The sequence below is a fragment of the Heterocephalus glaber genome, unplaced genomic scaffold (assembly GCF_053883595.1).
Source record: "Heterocephalus glaber isolate CG9 unplaced genomic scaffold, H.glaber_assembly_v1.0 deba00000546, whole genome shotgun sequence".
Lineage (NCBI taxonomy): Eukaryota > Metazoa > Chordata > Mammalia > Rodentia > Bathyergidae > Heterocephalus > Heterocephalus glaber.
Genome location: NW_028258147.1, coordinates 3,623,295 through 3,644,476, shown reverse-complemented (window position 1 = coordinate 3,644,476; position 21,182 = coordinate 3,623,295). Strand labels below are relative to the sequence as shown.

General features: G+C 38.7%; 1 protein-coding gene across 6 annotated transcripts in view; it reads right to left on the bottom strand.

Annotated features, from left to right (window-relative positions):
- Positions 1-4,188: 4,188 nt before the first annotated feature.
- The window catches only part of Chchd3 (coiled-coil-helix-coiled-coil-helix domain containing 3), a 276,433-nt gene continuing 259,439 nt past the window's right edge, over positions 4,189-21,182 (bottom strand). For 2 of the 6 annotated variants that reach the window (XR_015448681.1, XR_015448682.1), the window contains 3 exons: positions 14,437-14,572; positions 8,789-13,174; positions 4,189-4,909 (listed from right to left, as the gene is read on the bottom strand). Coding sequence is in view for 4 of the 6 variants with exons in the window: in XM_087204525.1 (XP_087060651.1) it covers positions 5,953-5,979; positions 14,437-14,572 (163 nt within the window). In the remaining 2 variants the exon portion in view is untranslated. Of the gene's footprint in view, positions 4,910-5,905; positions 5,980-8,788; positions 13,175-14,436; positions 14,573-21,182 lie in introns of all 6 variants that reach the window. The other 4 variants (XM_087204525.1, XM_087204526.1, XM_004856314.4 and 1 more) reach the window with 2 other exon arrangements.

Genomic DNA, 21,182 nt, shown 5'->3' with positions numbered 1-21,182 from the left:
GGGAGCTCTGGTGTTCACCTTGAGTGTCACTTCCTGGCTCCAGTGCAGATCCCTCAGCCTGGTGGCAGATTCTTCACCCCACTGGTGCAGACTTTCTAGCTTTCACCACCGGGCTTTGGGCCTTTCTGGTGCAGATTCTGATATGGACTTGCATGAGACACTGCTGTGGGCTCTAGGCCTGCAGTTGGACTTGTGCAGGACACTGCCATGGGATCCAGGCCTTTGGCTGGATTCTTCAGGTCTCTAGCACATGGACAGATCTCTTGAACTCCTCTGCATTTGACTCTTTGGGTGAATATTATAAAATAATCCTATAAATTATGTGTCCTGTATTAAATCTATTCCCTTCCAAGCCCTGACTACAACAATCTTTGACTTGGAATTTTGCTTCCTCCTCTAAATTCCACGCTCTTGAAGGGCTCTTGAAGGCTGGACACACCACAGAACAGATAGTACAATGAAGTCACAGGTTTCCTTCATGTTCACTCAAACATCAGCTAGGAGGAAAACAGAATTAGGTACTTAATAATTTTTCTCCCAAATTCAGGATGAAGCAAGCTGGGACTCTGTAAAGTAATGGAATTGAAAGTTCCTGATGTTTTGGCCACAATTCCTAGCAAGGGGAACCATGTATGATGAGTGGGACGTCTGGCACTCTGAGCCAGAGGGAACATACCTACTTTATCTTTGGTGTTTTCAGTTCAATGTACTGAGACTGACAGTGGAGAGCTGAGGAGCAGCCTGAGCTGGGCTCTCCCAGCGAGAGCATCTGACGGCACCTCTTTGCTGAATAAGGGAGGTCTTCAAAGTTCCATCTCACCCAGCCTGAAAGTCACTACTACTCCCTTCTCCCTGGGCCATGGCCCATCTGGGGGTGTTGGTCAGATGGATAAAAGTCTGGCTCATCTAAATTGGGATCATTAAATGATTTTCCTATGATCATGGATTCAAATGGAATATCCCAAACACTACACCAACAGCCTTGACCAAGTGTTAGTGCTGCACTGTAAGGATGTTACGAGGGTCCCTCACCTCATCCTGCACTTCTATGTCATGCCTGCACCTCCAAAACAAGGGGTCAGGGCAAGGACAGTAAAACCTCAAACCCATACATTTTGTATTCTTTCAAGGGCCCAGAAGAGGCAAAAACCAAATGTCAATAATAAAATGTTTTAAAATAAATTGTGAACTTGTTAGCATATGTGTATTTTTTTGCTGGCTGGTATAGGTAATGGAGCTTTGGTGCTATGGTCATCTGTTGCTGGAGAGGTTCAGACTATGGATCTCAACTGCACAAACTGGCTGTATGTCAGACCAGAGACTGCCTGGCCACTGAGTAAATCCCTCAGGGCAATAATGGGCTGTTTTTAAATCTGATCAAGATTTTAAAAAATTATAGGAAAAGTACAATAAAAGGCACAGGGAAAAATACAAAATAATTAAATACAAATAGTTTTTCTTTTCAGAGAATTAAAAGTTCCATTCACCTGATTTATACATTAAGAACTTCAAACACAATTACTAATTTACTAAATACATACTAAAGGGTTAGGAGGCTGGAGCAGAAAGAAGTATCAAATATCACATTTTAATGAAAAGGACCAGAGCAAGCCTCTTACTGTGAGAATCCTAAGGGGAAGTGTCTTGCCTCAAAGTGCAGCAGCGGTACCAGAGTTAAGAGCCAAGGACTGGGCCACCAGGATAAGTACTTTTGAACTCCTACACTACCTACCTCTCAGGAGGCCTGAAGGGGAGAGTGGTAAGAAAAGTTTAAACATGCAGAAGAGCCTGGAGAAGGGGAGAAAGATGGCAGGAACACAAAAGAAGCAGCTATAGAAGAAAACTTGTGGGAGGAAGAAAGGAAGGGAGCAGCGAGGGCATATGAATAAGTATTAACTCGTTCATCCCAAATATCAGCCATTCATAGGAATATTAACTCAAAACAGGTGTCAATGTTCCAGTTCACTCGGCTTGACTCACACTATATTCCTGCTGCCCTTTCAATTTTCAACTGCTTTTTATTAATTTTCAAGAATATAATATATTGCTATCAAACATAATTGCACAATAGGTCTTGAACTCATTCCTCCAAATAGGAGAAACTTTGTAGTTTTAAATCTTCAAAATCAGTTCTTGTGGCTCATGGAAATATAACTTTTTGGCAAAGGTGACTAATGCTGTGGGCTGGACAATATCAAGCAGAGTCACACGTTTTCAACTGTTGAGCCAGGGAAGTTGAGGACATGTGGCTGCTATTCAGTTCTAAACCAGTGTTGCTTAAAACTGTGGGAAGGAATCTTGTTGGTTGCCCAACAGGCCACAAGTATTGGTGGATTAATTAATGAGGATTACTCAATAATTCTTTAAACAATTCCACGATGACAAGTTTTCAGGTATTGTTGAGTATGATAATGTCTGACCAGCTTTCAAGATTCTTTATTCTTCTTGGCTTCCTGAGCTAAACTACTGTGGTTCAAGGTGTGTTTTACTTCATGGAGAAATTGATTGGAACCTATCACTCCATGAACTTCATAATTACAACACTCTTTCCAAGCTGTTGACCGGACAGGATGGTGAGGCCATCAATAGGCTGGTTTGCAAAGGCACAGAAAAATGGATCATCTCATCCTTTGATTTCCCCCAAAGTGCTGTTTTTCCCCCTTGCACTCATTGTGTGTATCCAAATGATAAATTAATAGCTGCAAGAGAGATGACCTGACATACCAACCCAATCCTATGGATTTAATCACCTTTAAATTTCTGATTCTGTAGCACTGCATTTCTCTGCCAGCGACAAGACTGGCAGCCTGGGATATGCCAAGTTCTTGGCTCTAAACTACAAAACAAAACAGTATAGGAGGGAATTTGTGAGTTAGCAGATTTGCAAACACTATAACAAGTCACCGTGTAAACATTTGTTTTTGTGTACCTATTATTTCTCTCAGGCAGCTTACCTGGATGCCATCCTGACAGTGCCAAATTGTGCTGCTTGAGTTATCAATGATTTTTTCATTCACACTTAAATGAACTCTGCATATTTTGCACCATTAAGAAAAAAACCCACAAAAGAAAACCTAATAAAACTGAGACAACAACAACAACAACAACAACAAAACACTTCATTAAATACTAATTTCAGAGCAGCTCAGTAATTATGGAAGGAGGGTCTGCCATGTCACTCAGAATCACCATCAAGCCACAGGTGTGCTGCTATGTGTTCATGAAGATGTCATTCAGATGGAGCCAATCCAGGGACTCAAACTCAAGAGGCCAGCTCCATTTACATGGGTTGAGTGAAACTGTCTCATCACGTTTGTCCTGACTCTTAAGTCAGTTCCATGACACTTCCTGAGTCTGACCAAGTATGCTACACATTTTGAATCTGCGCCATAAGCCTAAGTTCTTTTATTAGTTCCTTAAGAAATACAGGTGTAGTAGGGAAGGTGACTTGGTAGGTCCCACAGCAGGACTGGGTCTGAACACAGACGTACTTTATTCCAGAGTGTGTTACTCTTAATCATTTTGCTAAAATCTCTCTGTAACAAAATAAAAAATGAAATAAAAATTCTGCACAACAAAAGATATTTAGATGACACTATAGAGCACTGGGATTTTCTTCTATTTCTTGGAAGAACTCTCATTCCCATTTAGCTTCCACCTCACTCAAATCCAAGGTTGAATCTCAGTCCTTGCAAAAAAAGGGAAAGTTACAGTTAGGATGCTTCAATGAAATTAGAAAGAAGTGAAGCTCAAGCGTTGGCTTTTTTTTTTTTTGTACTGGGGATCGAACTCTGGTCCTTGCACTTGCACAGCAGGTGGCGAAACCACTGAGCTAAATCCCCAGCCCCTCAAGTGTCGACTTTTAAAACATTTTTTTAGCATCTCAGGGTCAGAAGGTCTTACCCAAGGTTATCTAATTTGCTTCTTGCCCCAGGCAGGATGACTTAAGTCATCCCACAGAAAGGAAGTTTCATGCAATTTGTGAGCATTACTGAACTCCATCTACCTGAGGCACGCTCTAAGTGCCACTTGCCTGTCTCAGGCTCTGCTACATGTACTGGAGCGCTTTTTAGAGGAAAGATATGGCACAAATGCAAATTACTAACACCATAAATCAGCTCAATTCCCTTTCGCACCTACCCCAGCCAAAGGAATGTTCAGGGCCCCAAGCTACAATGCAAGTCAGTCTTTGTCAGAAAATATATTTATTATTGATAGTGAGTAAAGTTGTCAATATTCATGTTAGAGGCTGCATAAATCAAGGTTCCTTTTATATTTATAAAAATGTCTTATTTCATTTGTAATCATAAACATCATTCCAGTAAAAGAGGAACATTTTCTCTCCTTTTTGTCTTACTTGCATGACCACCATAATAAGTTAAAATGAAATAGCTCTTAGTCAAAGAAAAGGAAGAAAGAGGAAATGAGTAAGACACAGCCTAGGCAATTCCATACAGCACTTTTTCCTGGGGCTCTGTGTTTTTCTGCTCCTTCCTCTCCCTACTCCAATTAGCTCAGCCCCCCCACCTGCTCCCAGCTTTGTTAGAGGTGAAGCCACCAAAAGGTGGAGCCTGGTGTGAAAAGACACATCATATGGTCAGTAGAAGTGGAATAGAAAGTACAAAAAGGTGCAGAGCACTGCCCTTCTCTTTTATTTTTTCATAAATTGGGTTTACTGGAACAGAACAGTGTCCTTTGATGACTGATTCCTGATCTAGACCTTGGCTTCTCAAACTGTTGTTGATCAAAACATGATATGATTCTGTTGAATTCATTCTCTGGTGCTTCTCTTTAGTGGTCTTCTCTTTTTAAGTGCATTATCTTCTTACTCAGAAAAAAAGTGTTCCACTTCTGGATTAATGTTTTGCATGTTCTAAAGTTGATTTTATCCTCCCTTCTCCAGCATGCTCTGCAAGAGAAATAAAAAGCATCAGTTGTATTACCAGAAAGAGGGGTGGCAAGACAGGGGGAGATGGCAGTTAACTACTTAGAATGATTTAGATTGCTTTTCAAATATCAACTGCAAAAACATAAAACAAGGCATATGCTATAAGAACCTGTTTCTGAATTGCAGAGACCATCCCTATTTTCACTGTAGTTATTCTTATGGATGGAGGCTGGCAGATAGGAAGAATTCTTAACTATCAGGTTACAACTCTATAGCTGCTAGGCCAGGGGATATACTTTACTCTCGGAGATCTTTAAGAAGAAAAAACTGATCTTTATCCCTTTAGTTTTGAAAGTCCCCAGAAAAGGGTAGGCAAGGCCCAAGGCTGACTCTAGTTCACAGGTTCGTGCCTTCCTCTGCCCCTTACCTTCCAGCCACACTGGCATTCAAGCTCTAGGCTGAGCTCCTCTGGGCTCTCTGCACTCAGTTAATGGGAAACTAACACACACATCACAGGAAATTAAAGAATAATGCAGAGTAATAATTTGCTAATTTTTATTTATTTGCTAACTATAAATTAAAACTTAACTTTCTTAATAAATGCTCCTGTAAAAAAATTCAAAAGGAGCAAAAGCATATCTGAGAAAAAAGTAGCTTTTCCTTTCCCCTTTTTTTCCCAGTTTCTTGTGGATACATCCAGAAAAAGATAACAATTCAAAGGAGGGTAGTTCTGCCTAACACAGAGGATACATCTCTGTAGCTGGAACAATCAGGAAGGCTTCGCACATGAACTTTCAACACAGACAGAATGTAGGCAGAGGCCTGGGGAAAGGACAGGGGGGTGTAAAGATGGGAAGCAGAGGCAAAGGTTCAGAGGCAGGAATCAGCCCAAGTTCCAAAGGGCAAGGAGGGAGATAAGCCTAACAGAAAGAAAGAAAAGAAAAGGAAAGAAAGAAAGAAAGAAAGAAAGAAAGAAAGAAAGAAAGAAAGAAAGAAAGAAAGAACGAACGAACTCACTCAGGATTTATGGAGAGAATGAGTGCACAAGAGGCCCAAAATGGATGTCAGGCAGAGATGCTTCCTGCTGGCCACTGGGAAAAAACAAAAAACAAAACAACAAAAAAAGTGGGAATGTGCTTTTAAATAGGAGAATGACATCTAGGAAGGTTAAATAAGAATGATATCCTTGGTACAATGGCTCCAACAGAGGAGTATGGAGGCAGGAAGATCAGGGAGGGACAGATTAGAAACCACAGGGAATACAGTGAGCCACAAAAAGAAATGGGATGAAAAAGAAAGTGAGACCCTTGGTACAGGTAGACCCTCGGACACAGGGAGAGCGTGTGGAAAGGTCATCTGGAGAACTAGGTGGTCAGTGGGAGAAGCCAGGAAAGAGAAAAAGAGAAAGACAACTTAAATTTTGAGTTTGTGCTTTAGACGATTTGGGGTGAGACATTCCACATGGAAATGCCTGATAAACTGTGGGTTTTGGAAGAGAATCCAAAGGTCTCTAGAGATGTAAAGTAAAAAATAAAGAAAAAAAAGACTGAAAAAGGGGCAGAAGACAGTGAAAGACAAACAGAACATGTTGGGCCATAAATACAAAAGGTGGACAAATTGTCCTACAGATTATTCTAATGTGTTCCTGATTATAGCTTTCTAGGTATTCAATTTATAGTGCATCAAAGAATAGATTTAAACACAGACAAACTAGCTAGAGACAGCACACCGAGAAGTAGAAAAAAAAGATGATTTAGTCAAACAGGAAATAAGTGACAAAAGTTAGATGTGTCCAGAGGAAACAGGAAAGACAGACCAGAAGTGGAAGGCTCTGTCTGGCTAGCGTGCTCTGTAGTACACATACCAGAATGTGAGGTCTCTCTAAAGCCCATCATCACAAGAGCTCTGTGTTGGTTGGGAAAATAAAATACCGAGCAGCTACCGTGCAAGACTCAGACACCTCCTGGCAATGTCACAATGTCATAGCATCTCATCTGTGCTCACCCCCTTGTGACTTGATCTAGGTGGAAGTTTCTGCAATTACACGGATGGATGCTCTGTAAGTTCCTGATGTATAGACCACCTCACCCTGACATTCTGTATTAAATTCAAAATGGAAGCCTGAAAAAAAACCAGACCTATACTGGGCCCATCTAAGGGTAGTTACTGAAGAAAGTGGTCTACTTATGAGTGATGCTGTTTGATCAGTGTGCATTTAGGGGTTACTGATTCACTACGTTCTTGAGCACATCAATGGGAACTTTAAGCTGGTGTCTGCCTGGTCAAGACTGCAAGATGTACCTCTTCCTATAATTTAAGGTCCTAAGGTTGTAAAGATAGCCATGTGACAATTTGCCTCTTTTCAAATGTTGTAAAATAATCGGCAGCTACTATCACATAATTAAAGCAGTATTTCAAGGGTTTTGGGAGAGCTTAGGAATTCTTTAGTCACTCTTTGCTCTAAATAGATAGGTACTTTTTCAGACAAATCATGTAATATTAACATGTTAGGCTCTCCTGCAGATAGTACAAGCTTGCCCTGGCCAGGATGGGGATTAGCGAGCCAGTTTCATGTAAAGACAGTACTAGAAAATATGTAGACAAATATAAAACACATAACCCTTCTAATCACATTCTCCATGTATCTTGCTACATGTATCAAAATCCAAATTCTCAAAGATAGTACAGAGGTTCATCGGACTTGTATGTGACTCCTTGGAGACCTAAGAAACCACAAGGAAGCTCCACAGCTGGTCTACAAGCTTGCTGTTGAACTGCACTGAGTTGTCACCAAAGGGTGGCAGAGGTGGTACAAAACTGCCTCACTGTTGTCAGAGACATTAACAAAGACAATGTCAAGTTGAGTTTTTAAAAAGATGAATAAATTGATAAGACATTCTGTTATAACTGCATCAGAGCTATGTAGTAAAACCTGCTCAGACCCAGTAGGGTCTTGGGTTCTACCTTATAGGTTCTCCCATAGTCTCTGGATTGGTTCTGTAAGTAGATGCTGCTGTTGGGCTGAATTTCAACACTGCATAAATTTAACACTGCAAAAATTAACATAGGAAATTCCCTGAAGAATGAGGGAGAAGCTTTGCAAGTTATAAAAATTGCTTCCTTCATTTAAGGAATTGCTAACACTTCAGGCATAGAAAGACATTCCTTGCTTTTGCTCAACATTCACATATTTGGGCCTGCAGAAACTCTTTGTAAACAACTAGGTAAATTATCAAAAGGAGAGAAGAGTTCAGGCATTCACATTACTCTTCCCAAATCTCTTTCTGGTTCCTGTCATTGAGGAACGACTGGCAACTCACACTGTCAAACATGGGCAGTATCCCTGGAGACTTGAGGTGATGTCATTTCCACTTATTAAAATGATTTTAACTGCTTTCCTCAAATATTTTTGTTACACAGTAACCTTGCCACCTGATTTCTGAATTCCAGTTTTCTTGCAGGGACTGACTGTCTTCACAAGGTACCAGCTACTGGATGTCTCAATATATTTAAGAGAAATTATGACAACCCGGGATTGCTATGAATCTTAACAAAGAGAATAGTTTTTCTTTTTTAAAGATATCACTTGGTGCTTCGCCCTGGATGATCTTACTCAGCATCTCCCCATGATTTCAAACCTAATCAGGCTGGCACAGATGCAGGAACATCTATACACACATAATGGGGAAACTAACACGAGAGAGTGTCCTGAGTTGGACATAGACCTAGTACTTAAGTTTTCGGTAAACAGGGTCAGGAAAAGTAGGGGATGGAAGAGAATGGAGCTGTGATGAAGAAAAAGAAAGGTGATCATAAGATAAGAGGGAAAAGTCATCTATAAATTCAATTTACGAGAAGCACAAAGCCAGGCTTGCCTGTGCACTGAGCATCACTCCTCACCTGAAAATCTGATTAGCTAACTTATTTTGAGTTCAGTGTCTGTCTGTTTGTTCTCCCAAGCTAGGTCTGTTTTTTTGTTCTTCCTGCTTTGGAGGAAACACAAGTTAACTTTTGTCTGCTTGTATCTTGTTTTTATATCTCTATGGGAAATGCTCTATGTAATATTCAAATTAAGTTACAAGTAATTAACCATTTATACAACTTGACACAATAGCAGACAAAACACCATTACTGCAGTTCAAATTCTTGAAGGATGAGCACTAGAAAAGAAATACCTATTAAGAAAAATGAAAATCTATTACCATGGTAATATTTCTTCTATTAGCCTCAGATTAAAAAAAGAAAATGTCATAAAGCAAACTATTACTCTCAGAAAGTAGTTTAGAAAAGGATTTTTATGATGGAAGAGGCTGGGGTAACATATTTAAAGTCTGGAATTTAGTTTGCTTTCATGTGTCTCCAAATTCCAAGGGACACTCCCCAGAAAGGTGAGAAATCTATTATGAAAAACCCATGTGTCATTCTGTGTAGTGCAGCCCAGCTGGGAGATTAATAAATATCATTAGGTGATGATGATAAAGAAGGCTTCAAACACAATGCAAATATGCTCCAGAGGGTCTTCCCAGATTAACCTGGATTTATCTTTGTGCTCTTCAAAGGTAAGTGGCACATACATCAGAATCCGCTCCCTCAAAGCACAGCAGGGTGCCTGGAAACAGCAAAGCTGAGGGAGGGTCTGGTCACAACTGTGAGCTAGCCAGGGGACGCTAGCTCCCACCCAAGAACAGCAGAAATGGTTCCTCTCCCAGGACCCCTACAGTTTTAGTGGGAGTAAGAGGAGGGGAGAAGACGATTCCTTTCTCAGGGGCTCCTGTCTCTTCTCATGCCATCTTCCAGTGTGTTCTCAAGCCTGAGGATGCATTCCTAGGGTTGGTGTGATCAGACGTCTTGGATGGGTAGACAGTGATAACTCCTCATCTCCCACAAGAGGAACAACACAGACACAGCTGGACTTTTGAAAGGCTGAAGATCTCAGTGCAATCCCAGCCAATGGGCTCTACAGTTGTGCTTCTCAGAGTCTCCTGGGAAGTGTGGTGACAGTTTAGGTGTCCAGGTTCATCTCCAAACACATGAGGTGCACCCATATTCAGGATCTGATTTTACAGAAAAAGACCCTGGGTTTGGAATCTATAGCAGGTTCTGCCACATCTAGGAGTCACACTCTCTGGGTGCTAAATGTACAAAGGAAATCGCTGATGCTGGTTATATGATCTGTAAAGTGATTCCAGCTCCCACAGCCTGGTCTACTAAACCATTTCCATGTCATGCAGAGTCCAGATGAGACAATCATAAAATAGAACCCTGATTCTAAGCTACTACTCTGTTTTCAGGTCCTCTTCATGCTCAAAATAATAAAGGAAATAAATATCTGAGCCTTGGTCAAACACAAACCCAAGTTATAGGGGAGATAAAACATACTGTTTTCTAAGAAGGATGACTGAAATTTGCCAGGGCAAATCCCTCCATATGTGCCAATATGTAAACCATGTATTGGAGAAGCCATTTATATCTTAGAAATGAGAAGACTGGGTGGGTGTGCCAGCCTTAGGATGGATTAATGTCACACTGGGATCTAGCCACATTTACCAAGGTCTTGACCCCATGCTCTTGAATGTAACTGGGTTACTATTTTCTAATATTCCTAAAGAGGTCGACAGGAAGCACAGATCCAAAAGGGGGGGGCGGGCGGTGATGGTTAACTCACAAGATGTCCTTAGTTTTGTCCTTCCTTGAGCTGGGCTGACTGCTTGGTTATTGACCCACTGCCTACTTACTGATTTAAATCTCTGCTATGGTTTATGAACTCCTCACTGCCCTACCATCAGATTTCAGGCCCCACAGTGCCTCTGGGCATCTCCTGGGCTAGCCCTTGCTTCTGGTCCTAGTGTGTCCTTGGTTCTTCTGATCCTGGCTTCCTGCTGCATCTGCCAAATTCCTTACCTCACATGGTTCAAACCTCATGGGGTAAGAGGCATCTCAGTACAGCATGAGCCGGGGCTGGCCAAGGTATTCTGCATTTTCTAATGTACTTTAATAGCCAGCAGTCTACATTCTGACAGGCAGCACTATGATAAATATTCTGCACTTTACTGATGTTGAGAAACTGAAGACTGTCTCTATCACTTCCCTGTTTATTCTGTGGTCTTGTCTTCTCCAGGCTGTCAGGAGTGTGAACTCAAGGGAAGGGTATGTCTCTGTGGGAGGCCCGGCAGCAGACAGACCAACCCCCAAGTGCAGCTTATCTTCCCGAGTTTAAGATTAACAGCAAATTCTAAGAGGCAAAGTCACACAAAGCTGGAGTTCTCAAAAGTAGGGACGCTGCTTGTATTAAAGGGGCCACCATCACTTGAGTGTGCCCATGAACACATATGCTTATGCCCTACCTCTTCCTCTTATCCAAAAGTAGAGTCAGTCCTAGAATAACACAGCTCCTAGAAGGCACTCATGGATCCCCTACTTCAAGCCCTCAAGTGAGCAGAAGTAAGACAGATCTGGAAGCTAACCCTCTCTATACCCTCTACTTGAGCACATTTTGGTTCACTAACTGACAAATATTACAGGTTTTCCTTGCTCCTTTCTTTCCATGGTCCCATGTAAGGCAAGTGTAGTGAGATGGAACAAGAACCAGGCTTTAAGGGTAAGAAGAAATAATTCAATCTTGGAGAGCTAAGAGAATTATGAGGCTAAACAGATATGAGAAAAAAGAGACACAGAAGTCTGTCAATTGCTGCTCTTCAGGTCTAAATGCTATATCTCAGATAGCTATCCAGTAGCTTTTAAGTCTTAGAAATGATAATTAAAGCAATTTAAAATCCCTTTATCCTAATGAAGAACGCATAACTTAATATACTGGAAATAACAGTCAAAATGTCCATGTCAACCCATGAGAAATTGTTTAAGAATAGCTGAAGATTGATGTGAATAAGCAGATGACTAAGAAGAAAGGAAAAGTAAAGCTAGGGAACATCCGGAAATTTTCCTACCAGTAAAATCTATTAGTCTCTACAACAGTGCCCAAGGGAACTTGTGAAAGCCCAGTCTTACAAGTCATTTAAAAGTGGAATGGATTTGGCTCCTGGAATTATTCCATGGGGGAAATGTTGTATATGTAGGAAATGGACAACAGGACCTAATGGGTTGTTGTCATGTCAACATGTCTGGCCTGTACTCTGGATCTAACAGAAAGTGTAAGGGAGGTAGCCCATCAGGAAATGCTACAATAGTGAAGATCACCCATACTGCCAACATCTCTCCTAACAAAGGGGCAGAATGGGGTCATGAGATTAGACAAACTTCACAAGGAGCAAAAGGTCAACCTAGTATCACAGGAAAAGTAGCTCAGTGGCACCTCGGTTCATGAACTTAATTCTTTTCATGATTCTGGTTGCAAATTGAACTGGATGAGAACTGAATCAAATTTTCCCATAAGGTCAACACTGAGCCTAATTATTGAATTTGATTCCGTTCTTGTTCAAAAACCAAGTACCACTTTATTCTAAAAAAAAAAAAAATTCTTTTTTGTTTTGATTTTATGGTAAGGTACATTTGGTCTAGTTGTTAAATTTACCATCATCACTTCCCTGGGTTTCAGTCCTCTCAACTGTAAAATGGTGACAATAAAACCATCTGTATTTACATTTCAAGTTGTCATAAAAAACAAGGGAATAGATGTGAAATGGCCTTGAAATGTTAAGTACTGCAGAAATGTAAGTGGTGGTGTTTCTTGGTTCTTTCCTATTTCAATGCTACCCATCTTAGAATAAATGTTTTGTGAACTTTTATCTTTTTACTATTACCTTATAACTTCCTAGTAACTGAATATAATAGCTGTGAAAACAAAGGCATTTCAAACATACTAGCTGTAAATAATACTAAATGATATGGCAGACTGAGGAGTGAGAAAGAAGACAGAGGGTCTCTTTTGGAATTATTAATAATTTAATGCTTTTGAATGATCTACCTTGTTTCAGTATGAAATAATACAAATGAGGAAAGGGGAAAATAACATTTATTTAGTACTTTGTATAAATGTAATACTCACAATATTACCCCAATTCACAGGCAAGAAAAAAAAATCAAGTCTCAGGGTCACAGAACTAGTAAAAGACAGGGTTTGGATACAATCAGATCTGGCAGGTTGTAACTCTATTGCACCATGTGGCATATTTGCATTTGTCACATGGTAGTTTTGTTACATTCCATAAACATGTACCATTCATCTCATGGGACTAGGTGTAGACGATTCAACACAACCTAGGCAGGCAGGTTGGCGTCAATGCTCCAAATGCCTTTGCAGTTGTCCTTTCAGCAACGTTACACATTGTACTGTGGAAATAGGCAGGTATATGTGATACCAGTGTTGAAACATGCACTTTGTCACAGCCATTCTTTCTACTGACTACCCATTAGAGTAGTGAATAAGGTACTATTATCAAGTTAGAAAAGCTCATGAGTCAATCTGAAAGACCCAAGTGTTTCACACAGCATTGATACTCAAGGTTTGGGGCTTGTTAAGAGCATGCCAGAAGCTATTTTTGATAAATAAAATGTACTAACTTAACATTAGCAACATGGCACCTCCCAAAGACCTTTAAAGAAAAGAATCTTTGGCATATACTAAGAGTTATACAAGTGCTGCTATAAGCAAGAAACAGACCAAAGCTGCAAGCCACCAGGCTTTTAAAGACAACACAGGCTTTTAATCTTAAGGATATTTTTTTCACTAATGTTACTGCTGTTTTCCAGCTATCCAGACAATATCAACTCTCTCATCAGATATTTACTGAGAGTTAGAAATGTACAGTAAGTGGTATTATTATAACTATAGCAAACTGGACTACAGAAAGACATGCTGTGTAACTCAAACACTAGATTTAGTTGGGTTAGAAGGTCAACAGAAAGAACCATGGTTTCTAACAATTTCTGTTTCTCAGAACCACCTACATCCAACAGTTAAAGCAGTTAAATGAGGCAATTACGTGACTTATTAGAATTGTTAATTTGCTTTAAGGTTATCAATAGCTTTCTAAAGTACATAAATAAGAGAAAACACATGTCCCGTGAACATCATATTGTTCGGACATGAACAGTCAAAAGAAATACATGAAAGCAAGGGAAATTCTTTAAAAAATTCTATCTCTGGTTTCCTTTCCCTGCTCAACTGTGTAGTCTCTACAAAACTGGTAGAAGGACTGACTAGGAACCAAATGGTATAAGACTATCTACTGCTTATGATCCCAAAGCTGCCTGATACTTAATTTAGATCCTTCCTTTTTGCTGGTTTTGAATACTGGTTTAGGAGTATGAGGCAATGACCTTGGGGACACAATTATTAGCAGACAAAAGGTTCAGAGCAAATGATAAAGTATAATGTTTTTCTCTACAAGTAAATGAGTTGAAGAGAAGAAGAATCCACACACTCTTACAATGATCTGGATGAACATTAAGAAGTAACCAACTCATTACAGTAATTCTTGGTGAGGAGGACACTGAGTTTATAAAGCTTCTCTATACATACCAATCCTTACCCTGCCTCAGAGTACTGGGCTTTCTACTATTCTGGTGCCTAAGGTACCTCACATACCCACCTGTTTGGCATGATTAACACAGTGCATGTACTGGTTAGCCAGAGCAGAGCAGCTGAGGGTCTGGTGGGTGTTCTCACGGTAACACTGGAGGATTTTGGCCTGCAGATCAGCACAGACTGGATGATAATCATACCGCCTGAAAACAAAAACAGGGACTACTGAGACAAATGGTCTTCGTTCAGAATATAAATACCAAGAGAGAATATATAAAATGTTAAATAAAAGTGGTGCAAATCCAAGAAAACATTTAATGAAACAATTTTCTTCACATAGTAAAGAAACATATACAAATTTTTTCCCATGATTAAAATATACAGAGTAAATAAATTCTACGAAATTAGTTCCACTAACAGATACCACTATACGTTACTCTGAATACTATAACCTCCTCTCCTAAATGCAAACCCAAACCCTATGAATGGTGGCAGGCCTTCGCATCCTGGACCCCTAAGATAGAAATTTAGAGCCCTCACTTCTCTCTCCCATCCCCACATCTGGCAGATCACAATATTGGAGATGTCCACAGTCTGCCCCTCCACCTCTTTACTCACTAATTCTAAATTACTTTTGTCCTGCATTCAAGCTATAATCTCCAAACTGGTCTCCGTCTCTTGGTTTTTGCCCTCTATTCCTGTTCTACATGTCCGCCAGAGGATTCTTTCTACTATATAAATCCAAGCCAGTATCTTCCCCATACACTGCTGCAGCCTGTTCATATCACAGTCATGGTTAGCTCACACATTTCTCCTCACATCCATGTTCATGCTGCTCTGGACTTTGGGAATATTCTGCCCTCAAATCCACCCACGCCTAAATATCAAGAAAATTTCTACTCATCTTTCAATACTTAGCTTAAGTGTAATCTACTGCAATTTTCACTGGTTTTCCCTTCCCTGGTAGAGTCTATCATTCCTTTTAGGGTGATCTTCTGTTCCTTTATTAATATCCCTCATCACGCACACGACACTGACTACAGTAGAGACTAGTGCAATTTATTAGTCTATATTAATGAGAATGTATATTTCAAGAAGGATTGTGCCTTATTTTCTTTCTGACGTTGGCTATTAGATATGGATATCTCTTTAGAAGACATGCAATAAATCTGCTGAATGAATAAAATAGGTAAAAGGAAAACATAATAAAATTCCCTGTGTTAAATTTCGGTAATTATATTAAAAAATCTCAGATTTTAGATTACTCACAGTTAATATGCTATACTAAATGTAAATGTTTCCAAAAAGCTTATAATATACACTTGAAAAGTAATGACAAAATAATCAAAATGAATTATATATATGAAAATAAAAGATTCTTGTTAATGTAGTAGGGGAACTTGGATTATAAGGACTAAACAGGAAAGGAAAATACATAAAATTATCACTTTAAATCTAGGAATTCATATTTTTTCAAATTAGTTTTATTAACACAAAATGCTTCGAGACTTTCTTATCAGTTCTGTCTTGGAATTTTAAATTTGTTATTTCCATATAATCTTGAAATAGCATTATTTTAAATTTAATGGGTTCTAAAAAAAGAAACAAAACCCCAGAGAACACAGAGAATATTTCCCATCAATACGGAAACCCCTGGGTGACAATCTGTCTCATTACTTTTATCCAACATACTAAGCTAATATATATTTTGCTGGAATAGAAATGCAAACCATGTTACTGGTCCCCAAGGGAATATACTTTCTAATATGCTCTAAAGAAAGCAGACATGAGGAGGGGAAGGAATCCCTCAAATTTTACATAATATTACTTTTGCTTTTTCATTCATTACTTCATTGCTTTGTCAAATACCTAAGAACAGAATTTAAATCCAATCTCAGGAGTTTCAATTCTTTTAAAGATTTCAAAGTTAGATGTCTGTGAATGTTTCTGGACACAGACTTCCCTAATCCCCTATCATAAATATCAGCATGTAAACGGAGTCAGCTGTGCTTCCAAGAGCACAGGCACAGATACCACTGACTCACTATAGGAAGACCCACATCTGGATAAATGACCAATATACTACAACTAAGCATCAGATCAACTGAATGTAGCAAAGATATGACTAGTGACTTTAATAGTTTGTAGAAAAAGTTACATTCTATCCTAGTGTTGACAACTGACCTTATCTGCAATGTATCTTAGATTTAAAGGCGGGGGTGGGGGGTGGGGAGGATGAGAGAATGACTAGAACAACCCTCACCAAATCTACGGCCCTTCTCCAGTAACATACAAGAAGCAGACACAGTAAAGTGAGGATCTACACATATTAAAAAATATATATATATGTATATATATATATATATTTTTTTTCCTTCCTACAAAGACTATTTTGCAATGGGATAATCCATATAATAGCATGAACTCCTCAGAAAGGTAATGGAAGTTACATAGAAAGAGGTAATATAAGATGTAAAGAAAGAGGTAATGTAAGTCATATATAAGCATTTACCTTGAGCTGAGCTATTAGTCATGCAAGTTAAAGTACATGAGTTTTATATGATTTGAAATGTGTCAAAATATACTTTTATCACCACAAAGCAATATTACTACTTGCTTCCAGGGGCCTGATTTCCTGTCTGGTAGTCTGTTCTTGATATGTGTGTGTGTGTGTGTGTGTGTGTGTGCGCACAGCTATCATCTGAAAACCTTTTTGTACATATTTCAACCTGCATTGATGATTAGATGGAAGGGGAGGGGAAGAGCACTGGAAATCCACATAATTGTTTCCCAGTTCCTGGAGGAGACTCTGGTACATTTTTCTTGGATTAATCTGCAAGGGTAAAGCCCTGCCTCTGTATTGATCTACAATACTTGTTATGCTGTCCTAATGCACTCTTTTCACTTTGGGAAAATGCTAAATGAGATCACTGTCTAACATTAGAAGGCCATAAAGCACAAGCTGTGGCACCTTCCTTTCAGGAGAAGGATTTCAAAGACATTTCCAATATACATTATGGCAAACCCTCTGTATAATCAGAGTCAGCCATGGACTTTTATTGACTGCTTTCATTACTACTGATAGAAAAAAGCCACAATTAGACAAAAATAACAAAAGGTAGACTTTTAAGATACATAAGAAGGAAAATTAAATCTGAGTTGCAAATGACATTTAAACAATTTAATTTCATTATATGTAAGAAAATTCAACAAAGAAATGATAAATGACAATGAAAAGAACAAGACGAACTATAAATCTGGAGAATTTGGAACAATAATAAGATAAAATAATTATCAAAAACAACTTTTAGCCAAAAGCATCGGTAGAATAAAATCAACCTTTGAAAATACACATTTATCAAAAACAAAGAAAAAAATCCAGGTATAGTCATTTGAAATAACTGAGGAACCCACCCCATGTACATCTCTCTTTTATTTTCTTGTATTCTTAGATCCCTTCCTTATTTCTACGAGCACTAGCAGCTTCCATCAGCTTGACCCTTCCTACAATAGTACTTATGGCCAAGGAGGTTGGTGACAACATGTGAGGGCAGAAACAGAGTACCAAAGATTTGAACAAGAACAAAAAATCAAAAGAAGCACTCCTAGCAGGTATTCAGTAGCTGGCAAAACTTTTTTTTTTCCACTAATATTTACTGCTAATATTCACTTAAAAGGCACCTAAGAAAACATACTCAAGTATATTACATTGACAAGTCCACAGTAGAAGCTTTAGGAAAAGAAAGAAAAGTATAAATGAATACATTCAGGTTGTTTCTAATTTTCCAGTACTTCAAACAACCTACTGACGGACATAAATTATTACTGCCATTTTTGGCAATACTGCATTACTACTACTTTCTTGTAAGTTGAAATAATTGATCAAAGTGAAATGAAAACATTTTCGGTAAGGTGAATTACACAATATTCATAACTCTCCTCTTAAAACTCTGTAAATACAGTTATACATAGCTATCTGTTTTACAGCTACTTGTTGATTTCACTGATGCCTCTTCTACTTTCATGTCTTAGAATCTTCAGAATCTTCTTTGAGTTTGAACTTTAAATTCTAAGGAAACTTAGCCATCTTTTTAGTTCTGCTAATAAAAATGGCAAGTATAATATAACTTCAGAGCAGAAAAATATGGAAATAGCTCTTCTCATAGCACTCTTCACTCAGAAGACAAAAGAAGTCATGTAATGACAATCACTTAGCTGCCACAATTCCAGAAGCTCTCGGGAATACAAAAGTCATTCACTATGTGTGCAGGCACACACAAAAAAGGAACCTCTCCCTGGATTTGGACCTTGAGAGAATACAACAGATACCATAATGAAATACTAGAAAGAGAGAGGAAAGAGAAAAGGATGAAGGGAAGGACAGAAAAACAACTGAAGTGAACCACTAGTGCTAAAATGAAAATTCTGATTTTTAATAGGGTCCAATAATACTTCTTGAGGTCAGGTCTCTTAAAGCCCTGTTTAACACATCAAAAGCAGGCACATGACACAGCTATGGAATCTTTAATTCCTATTGCACAATGTAAAAAAGCTCTTATTTTATTTTATACTAAACTGTTCATTAGATGTTAAGCCCAGTGGCCAGGATTTCTGCTTTTCTTTTAAAATGCAAAACTAAAGCTACTAGGCACACTGCCAATATTTAAAATGATGTAATAATTCACTTGTTTCTGTTAACATATATAATAAAGCTATTGGAAATGCAATATAAAGGAAGAAAGTATCTAAAATATATTTATCTTCTACTAAACTTTTACATTTTAATTCTACCTCATACTACAGTATATTAATATTAGCTTTCAGAATAAAATGTAAACAGCCTCTAACAATGTAAAACCTGAAAAACAACTCATTTTCAAGCTTTCCTGACATTCTTAATAACTGCTAATGATTTCATTAATGTTTCTATCTGAACTGTAATCAAATAATTATACGTCAGAAGCCAAATATCTCCAATAGGTGCCGGTTTTTTGCTTCCAAAAACATTTTACGATATGATTTCTTAAAAAAATAAAACTGAAAGCTTCAACTGCGTAGACACCTATTACTAACACGATGAATGTTAACTATTATGTTGTCTATCTTCACAACACAAAGAAAGTCAAAGGCCTTTATTGTCATGAAATAGGAATGCTGATCTCATCTACACCTGTTTAAGCACTTAGCTCAAGGGACTAGTCACCCATAACAAGTGCTGTACCACTCAAACAACAAACTCTACCTGGTTGATATAAAAGAAACAGCTCTGGCTAAATGTACAAATGAGTAGTCAGCCTTCTGTATCTGCAGACTCAACCAATCTCAGAAAGATATTTTTAAAATTTTGTCACACTGAACATATATAGACTTTTGTCTTGTTTTTATTCCCTAATAATATAGTATATAACTACTTACACCACATTTACATTAAGTCAGTATCATAAATAAGCTAGAAATGATTTAAATTATCTGGGAGGGTGTGTATAGGCTGTATGCAAATTCTAAGCCATTTTACATAAGGGACCTAAGTATCTGCAGATGTTAGTGTCCTCAAGGGTCCTGAAACCAATCACCCGTGAATACAGGAGAGGACTATACTATATATAGATTTCTATCCTGTAAACCCTTGACTTGAAAGGGCATTATCCATCTAAAAATACTTTAATATTTAATATTTTAATTTTAATCTGTTGGCTTTGGAAAAAGATGTCAGCACCACACTCAATAATCTGGATCCACATGAGAAAGGTGACCTATAAGGTGGGAGAGGAAAGCACAGTTATTCTTCCTCCAAATTTTAGGATCTTAAATAAAAGTCCTAAATCCAGGAAAATCCCAAAGAAAGGGCCTGTGGTCATCTATCCCACCTATAATGAGTAATACAGTCCTGGTCATAGCCATGTGCTCATTCACTGTTCACAGTGAAAGTGCCAATACACCAAAATGTAAGGTGAGTGGAAAACTTTCCAGTTTTGCAATGTATTTTTCTTTCTTATTCAGTAATATGGGGTACTTGGGGATGAGGGGGGGAGACAGGGGATATGAAGGAGGAGTGGAACTTAATAGCACCTGACCACATGACAGCTGCTATGGCAGGTGGTCAATGGAGAACAGTGTACTCTGGCACTATGAGACTTCCCGGGTACCTGTTTTCTTTTCCTGTAGAGGCAGCTCTTATTCCACCCTTCACAAGGAACCATCTTCGCATCTTGCCAGTAGCACCTACCTGGGTGGAGTCCTGTTGCCTGGGCTCACCCAGCATAAGTAAATAGCTGGACAGTTCTTGCATCCCATTGGGAGCCTAGAGTTAGAAAAGTGGGACCATTTTCTGCTGAGCCCCCAAAGAATGACGGCCCCCACTGTTTTGTTTTGTACATAATCTCTTCAAATCAGGTGGCACAGAAAGGCTACAGGCATCTTAATGTTAGCAAAAAAGAAAAAAAATTGTTACAAAAACTTTCTCCAAGTAATATTGCCTTCGACAAGAAATAAGTTATTCATTCAGGTGAAAAATATCTGTGAAGTCAGGCATCTGGTGTGAGGCAAAAAAACCACAAAACAATTAGCTGGCTAATTTTCATTTTCTACCACATCACAGTATTCTTGACTCTTTTTCGGCTATGCGCATTATGGTTTTTACTTCTAAATGGGAGATCAAATTTAATTCTTACTTACATAAAAGGTATTTGGAATAAGGTATAGTTTGGGGACCCAGAATACATTGATGTCAATATTAACTCAATCCATAAGTACCTGAAGTTAACTTCCAGATCACACCTTGTTTAGGACCAAGTACTCACGAGATGGTATTTT